The 7,917-nt window shown below is 38.2% G+C and overlaps 1 protein-coding gene across 1 annotated transcript; it reads right to left on the reverse strand.

The window, feature by feature from the left end:
• On the reverse strand, nt 1–7,077 carry LOC148407720 (peptidase inhibitor 15-A-like). The gene is made up of 6 exons (XM_088402178.1): nt 6,962–7,077; nt 6,590–6,888; nt 5,637–5,755; nt 4,005–4,137; nt 3,296–3,411; nt 1–1,595 (listed from the first exon to the last, which is right to left on the reverse strand). The coding sequence occupies exons 2-6, from the start codon at nt 6,848–6,850 to the stop codon at nt 1,460–1,462; spliced, it is 765 nt and encodes a 254-aa protein (XP_088258304.1). The 5' UTR covers nt 6,851–6,888; nt 6,962–7,077; the 3' UTR covers nt 1–1,459.
• Between the last annotated feature and the right edge of the window lie 840 nt (nt 7,078–7,917).

Below are 7,917 nucleotides of genomic sequence, written 5' to 3' on the forward strand. Positions count from 1 at the left end.
CAATTTTAAATCATTTTATTAAGAATGTCAAAGCAAGAGAGCGGTTCATTACATAAACAGCTTGTAATCAGTGCGGAACATGTTTGTTTTAGTTGCAGCAATGCCCCTCTTTCTTGAGTCAATCAATAATGTATTTTTTTCTTTACATTGAAAAGGAAAAAGTTTTTTGCCAATATCGCGCTAGTGCTTCATTCCCAATGAACTGTATAATGTTACTTGTTTCACTATATGTCCTCCTGAGACTCAGTCAATTCATTTGTGGCCACTGTAGTGGACAGCTGTTATATATTTATAACTTTTGACTCATTTGAGTTACCCTACAAAGGAATATTTTGCTCAGAAAAGGAACTCCTGGCCTTTCTAATGATGTCTCATGTGTTTGGCTGGGGTGCCATTAACTTAGCTGTGTTGCTGAGCCAAAATGGAGTATGGAATAAAACATATAATTAGGCTGGGTCTCAGTAGGATATATATACAAAACCCTTTTAAAACAATACAAAAAAAATAATGCCATTTAAATATTTTCCAATATAAAAATGAATAACTTATACATTAACTGTAGTTAAAGGAAAATCAAGGTAAAATGATTATGTACACATGAAAAAAAAAGGGTGGGGGGAGGCTGGTATTTTGGACATTTACAAACAATTAAGGTGCACTTGAGTGTTTTGCTCCAAAACTGCATCACAAAGAAAACAGTGGATCATTCCAATATCAAAACATATGGATAGTAAATATACCAATGTACAGTTAAATACTTATGATTATCTAACAGAATAAAGGTCCGATATGCTATGCAGCCAGATTATAGCAGTGTTAAGACTGCAAATAAAAATAATACACTGGCAGAAAATCATGGATTATTGTCTACAGTGCCAGCATAGCCAACACTAGAGTTGCGTTTCTTTCTTTTTCATTTAGAAAAAGGAAAAAGGAAATGTACTGTACATTTGAACTTTCTGAGTAAGTGCACTTTTGCCGGTTCCTCGCAGGCCAAAAATAGCTGTCTGAGGATGAAGCATGCGGTGCTGCTACGCTGGCGTCCGTTTGAAGTTATACCCCAACATTCCAACAAATGCAAGAGCACACAACATGGAGGTGTGATGCCCTTATAGCACCATAGTGAGCACACATGAGCAGCTATCGTGACGTTAGGACATTGATTGCTACATAGTCAACGGTAAAAATGTACGTAGCACCGTATGTGTGAGTGTCTTTTAAGGACCCATACTACATATAAGTTAAAAATAAACAGTCCAGGCAAGTACAAAAAAAAAAAAAAAAAATCTTGGAAAGCTACATTAATTTACAGTCCATGTACACATTGTCAAAATTGTCTGCTGCCATCAAATGTGTCTTTGTGTCTTTAAATAAGCCATATATACAAAATAGACTGGTCCATGCCGATTGTGCAAATCCTTACGCCTTTAAGATAAGAGTGTCCCTGTGGAAGTGTGGTTTATTTGAACCAGTGCAGGTAGTTTGTCTTGAGAGCCGGGAAGCACATGTTGTTGCTGCACGAGCCGCCGTAGCTGGGGGGGCAGGCGGAGCATGGGACCCCGACTTTGTAGGGAGCGTCTCCAATCCAGTTGCCCCTATAATACACAATGGTGGGCAGTATAAATAGACTTTTCATTGTAGTTTGTTTTGGGTTCATCTTGATTTTTTTTTTTTAAGAAGTCAGTTAGTTTTAGCAAATTAATTTTTTTGATGTTTCGTTTTAGCTCGTTTTTATCATTTTTAGTTTTAGGATTTTTTCCTATTTATGAAATATTTGTTGAGTGCTGTATCAAAAATAAAGGTCATTAAATATTGAGGAAAAAAGTAAAGCAAACTACATTGTCAATTGACAAATTTAACTTTTTTATTCTGTATGGTCAAACCGAAATTTTAAAAAACCCCACTAAAGGTTGATGAATATTAATTGGCAAACAAAACAAAAAATAATATTTTCACCGTATTGTTAGTTTTTTAAATGAGCGATGTACTGCAGTTAGTGAGTGTTTCCATTTTCTTAGCAGCTTATCCTCAAAAAGATTGAGGGCATGCTGGAGCCTATCCCAGTTGCCTTCGGGCAGCAGGCGGGGTACACCCTAAACTAGTTGCCAGCCAATTGCAGGGCAAACATAGACAAACAACCATTCATCACCCAAACACACCTAAGGCACATCAGAGTATCTAATATACCGTCATACATGTTTTTTTTTGTTTTTTTTTCGGAAACATGGAAAGAAACACGAGTACCCAAAGAAAACACATGTAGGCATGGGGAGAACATGAAAACTCCACTCATGAAGGCCAGGGCCTGAATCGAATCCACGACCTATAATATCCTTGCTTAACACAAATGATGAACAACTGAAATCATTTTAAAACTTAAAAATTTCGACTGACAAATATCAACAACCAATTTATCAACTGTCTTTTTTTTTCATTACCTAACACTAGGTTTAACTCATTCAGTTCCAGCTATTTTCAGACCCTCCTTTACCCTAATACAGTATGAAAAAAGAAAAATATTGAAAATATGCACATTCGAATGTGAATGAATCTGTGAAGACACGAACAGAGTTAACATTTCTTTAGTATTGAATGACATAAAGAATGATGGAATTTCTTTCAGAATCTATCTATCTATCTATCTATCTATCTATCTATCTATCTATCTATCTATCTATCTATCTATCTATCTATCTATCTATCTATCTATCATAAGTGTGATTGCTCTCTTTTCATTTGCCGTTTTAGGGCAAATTGAGATCTTAAGTACAGCTATGAACACACAAAAAAAAAAAAAGAAACCACGATGATTTGTGTTTAGCATGCGTAATCTCACGGCGATAAATTTATTGGATTGCAGTTGGAGCCATTTGTAATGCGTCCATTTTACAACAGCCAAATTACAGCTACAGTTAAGAAGTGATGAATAGAGTAAATATGCGATGAAAGCCAGGTCATGTCGACTCTCCCTAGTCAAACAAGTAGGTCATCATTGGGCAGACTGCCTAACATATATCTTAAACCAATGGGATTAGATAACCTTGCCCATAAATCCAAATTGGCTTTAATTCTTGGAATTCTCCCTCCTTGCGTTCCTTTTCTTCTCAAGCGCTTTAGTTGCACAGTACCTGTTCACAGGCTTGTATTGAGGTTATCTGAATCCCCCAAGCGACATGGGTGGCATTTCACAGGTCGGCACTGATCGGCCCGAGTGGGCGACGGGAGCTATAATCCCGTCGCCGGGTTAACGAGTTCAATGTTATAAGCGGTATGTAGCAACATGAGAAGGACTTACTTTGGCGAGTAGTTGCAGACTAAATATGTCGCCCGTTTCCACACGGAACCCCAAACGTTCATATTGTGACAGGTGTGAACTGCACAGCCCACTTTGTTGGATGTTGCCCACACCATCTGCAAAACAGACAAAACAAGTATCCATGAATGCTGTTTTATGGATTATTTCAACGATGATAATGGTAATCAAAGTACCCTTTTTATGGGTATTAGCAGCTACATACTGTATTTCACACAGTACAAAGGGAGATGTCTATAAATATCTCCTAGGTTAGAACTTTACACACATGATATTTCGTCACTTACTGAGAGATACAAAATCATCTATCTTGTATTATTATATTTTGGAAACTTCCATCAGTCCAAAATTCTTTTTAGATGGCAACAATTATGAATCCAAGAAAATGGCAGAAAAATGTCGTCAACTTTTTGAAGCACTCCTGTCAAGTGCCAAAATGACCACAAAATAGCTGTACAATGGGTTTATTCTTGGTAGACATGCCTACAAAATGTTGCCAAAGATTATAGGGCCACGCCCACAGCTCTTCCAAGTTTAGGTTTTTACCTGTATGAACTCTGTGGTATTTGAATAGCAAGATGGCATTTCACTTGTCCTAAGAATAATATAAAGCCTAACCCTGAAAGTAATCATCAATTATGAGATGGCCTTTGCTAATGCTAATATTAGCATGTAATCATAGCTTGCCTACCTGCGTGTAATGGGTGCACATGGGGCCGTAACATTTGAGGGGGCATCGAGGGTTGCAGTCGCGGGGATAAGGAAAGGAGTAATCTTTAACCTCGTCGTACCATGGCTTCACAAGCTGAAGGATGGAACGATACCTGAAAAGGGAAAACGCCAGAACATAACACAAAGTTAGAAGAGATATGCTTGATACTGTATTGTAGCTATTGGGTTACAGCATCAACATTAAGACTTTGAGCACCGTTGACATAAATGGACGTCAACTGAAATGAATATAGAAAGCTGCGTTGAAACGTTGCGAGGCAAGTTGGCTGTGTTCACGCCCACAACGGCGCACACCGTTTATATGGCTTTCCCATGCCAGATTTACGCCAGACTTGCGCTGGGCGTGATTATAGAGCCCAAAGTAATTTAACAAATCTAATCGAAGATAATTGCGATAGATAAACTGCCTTTGAACATAATTCATGGTTCACCCACTTATAGTTTAGAGTAAGCCAGTGTTTCTCAATATTTTTTTGCAAAGCCCTACCAAGGAAACAGAAGGCATTTCGCACCCCCCACTCACTGTGATGTCTATAAATGAAATCATTATCTATAAAAAAATGTATAGGTATACATATGAATTGTATCCTTTTTAACATTAACAAAAGAAAAAATAACTTCCAGCAAATGTTAACTTTACTTTTTACAATGGTTCATACAGGTTACAACTTATTCTGAATCTGAAAAAAAACATTAAAAATACATATTTAGTTATATTAAAAGCAATTTAAAAGGTTTTCTGCAGACTTTGACAATGAGTCACAGCGGCACCAGGTGACGAAGATGTGCAATTACACAACACAGCTCGAAAGCAATCCCCCCCCTCCCCCCCTCCACCCCAACATTGCACCCCCAAGGGGGCGCACCCATCTATTTGAGAAAGACTGGTATAAGCCAACCTTGGGTTAGGGTTTTGAGACGAAAACATTTCTGTATGAGAAATTTGACATTGTTTATTGAAATTCATATTTTTATTTCCTGTTTCTGAAAAATATATATGGGAGGATTTTGAAAAATTACATATTAAATTGCAATTGCATTATTGAGGGAAAAATGCAATTAGATTATTTTTCAGAATCATTCAACCTTAGTAGTTTGTCACTAACCTGTATCAAAACTAGCCTAATTATTTACTCAGCCCAAGCTATAAATATGAAACACGATGGAAAAACAGTAAGTACGCGGGGGACTGAGAATGCCATGTGAAAGTTCTGCTTGCATAGCTCCATCTTTGAGCAGCCACACTTAATATGAGTTGTGCTCCCTTGAGTCTCACAGTATTGCTCAATAAAAAAAATCATTGGTGAATGATGTCCCTCATGGAAAGTCAAGAGCGACTGAAGGAAAGCTTTTTTGCGCTCATGGGTCAAGCCTTAAAACATAGCTTCTGTTTATTTGAGGGGTCACGCGAGCATTCCAAGAGCAGTCACCAGGTCACCAGTCAAGTGGAAGAAAAAGGAAGGGGGCCTGCAAAGCAATGACCGTGACTGCAAGGCAGCATCATCCCTGCTGAGAGTGCTGCAGCAGATGTAGCCCGGGGGGGTGAGGATGGGAGGGAGGTTGGGGGTCAAGGGGTTCAAAGTTCACTTACCGTCCTGTCCTGACTGAGAGGTTTTGACCCAGAAACCTGAGGAGGTGAGACGGGCCGTGCTCCCACATGCAGGCGTGGGCCCAGCTCTCAGCTGACTTGGCCAGAGTATCATCCCACACCTGGACACACACGCATGGAAATCATTACACAAGTCGCGTAAAATATAAACACAAGATCCTCTCCATCTAAGTCCCATTCGGCACTCAGATGTGAGATAAAGCATCCGTCAAGATGGTTGCATAAGTGAGCGGAATACCATCTCTTTGATCCAAAAGACCTTTTTGTCTTCCCGATGCTGAAGGAAAACTGGCAAGTTTCCCAAAATGGAGGGTTTTTTTTTTTTTTAGATGCCCAAATACTTGCGTGCACACGTGAAGCATGCAACCACTTTCTTTCATGTAATGATGACTGCATAATAAAAAGCTTTAAAATTGATTTGACCATTCGTCGGAAGCAGCACTTTTTGGAATTAAGAACCATCTTTGGCGACTTGATCTACAGTACAAAGAGCATCACATGCATCACTATAAAGTTAAATGCTATTTCAAAATATGACGTGAGAAACAATTCTGGCATGTTAAACGCATAATTATTAATACAATAATAATTTAAAATACTCTGGAAAAAAATCCTTGATTTTGAAAATGGAGACTAAAACATTAATATTGAAGAAATAATCATTATCATGCGCCGCATCATTCGCTATTATATGCATTACAACGACCGATTTGATTTTTTTCTTTTCCCATATTGCTCTTGCCAATAGCGCTCTTATATGCATGACCCCTGCTTGCTTTTGAAAGTAACTGTTTAGGGGCTCCAAACTGCTGACAAATCACTTACACTAAAAATGTTTAATTTCGAAACAAGTACGGGAAAAAAAAAGTCACTTTAGCTCCATTGAATGCTTTGTACGCCAAGGTAGTGGGTGCGTATAATATTCAAGGACTCACCATATATTCCATGTTAGACGCCGGGGGAAACACCTTGCCCCTCACTTTGTTATGGAAATCAAGAATAGCCACCATATCGGTCTGGCTAATGTAACGCTTCCTTCGGCTTTTCGACGAAGAGCTGCCGTCCATCTCCGCGTGCGTGCTGCTGAAATTGGCCGCGTGCAGAGCGGAGGAGGGCGCAGCGGTGACCGTGACCGCCAGTGCACTTGTTCCACAATGTATGCATAGAAAGATGAACGCAATTACACGAGGCTGCATGGTTGCTGTTGTCAATATCCTTCGTGTCGTGACCCGATCTGCAATAGAGGGAAAAATAGACTTATGTCTCAGCGCGATTAATTTGTAGCAGGACAATAAATCGTTTCTTACCTTTCTTGTACAGCGCTACTAAATGAGATTAGGGTTAAAGGTGTACTTGCTCTCAGTTTCTTCAGCTTTGCAAACTATATGAGGTCCTTGGGAGAAGTTGGTTTCTGCGGGTTTATATAGTCTATCCAGTGGACGATGCAGGAAGTGCACGAGGAGGTAAAGGACCACCCATCTCCCCTCCCCGGTCACCTGAAATACAGCATCATTTGTAGACTTCTCTTTTTTTTCTTTTTTTTTTATCCTCCGTTGTGCACGTGTCTTTCTAACAACGTTCCTATGGGTCACTGTGACCCGCAATATTCGAATCATCAAATAAAAGCAAACAGTGCAGTGTTTTATTTCAAGTGCTAAATATTTTTCGTCAGACCCAATTGAAGAGCAGTATGAAAGTTCTACTTATATTCACTTTCCCTTACCACAGAGGTGTCCATTTATCTCTGGTTCAATCCATTCAAGTTTAAATGTTTTATTTAAAATCAATATTTTTAAAACTTAAAAAGATTGGTGTATAAAATGTGTATACATACAAAAGACAGTTTGTTTGGATGTATGTACTGTATGTATGTTTTTATAAACTGTATGTACATTCATGTGTATGTACACATTTGTAGATACACACGTACAAGTATATACACAAGGTATGTATGTATGCATGAATATAAGTATGTATGTACAGTATGTATGTATGTGTGTATGTATGTATGTATGTATGTATGTATGTATGTATGTATGTATGTATGTATGTATGTATCAATGTATGTTTTTAAAAACTCTATGTACATACATGTACATACACTCTAAGTATTTACAAATATACTGTATGTATATGTATGTATGTATGTATGTATGTATGTATGTATGTATGTATGTATCAATGTATGTTTTTAAAAACTCTATGTACATACATGTACATACACTCTGAGTATGTACAAATATAGTGTATATATATGTATGTA

Source organism: Hippichthys cyanospilos, chromosome 19 (assembly GCF_059441005.1).
Source record: "Hippichthys cyanospilos isolate Australia breed blue-spotted pipefish chromosome 19, RoL_Hcya_1.0, whole genome shotgun sequence".
Lineage (NCBI taxonomy): Eukaryota > Metazoa > Chordata > Actinopteri > Syngnathiformes > Syngnathidae > Hippichthys > Hippichthys cyanospilos.

Coding starts and splice junctions, on each gene's coding strand:
- LOC148407720 (XM_088402178.1), bottom strand. CDS start 6,850: ATGCAGCCTCGTGTAATTGCGTTCATCTTTCTATGCATACATTGTGGA. Junction 5,756..6,589: donor CGTCTAACATGGAATATATG/GTGAGTCCTTGA, acceptor GTGTGTGTCCAG/GTGTGGGATGATACTCTGGC. Junction 4,138..5,636: donor CTCTCAGTCAGGACAGGACG/GTAAGTGAACTT, acceptor TTCCCTTTTCAG/GTATCGTTCCATCCTTCAGC.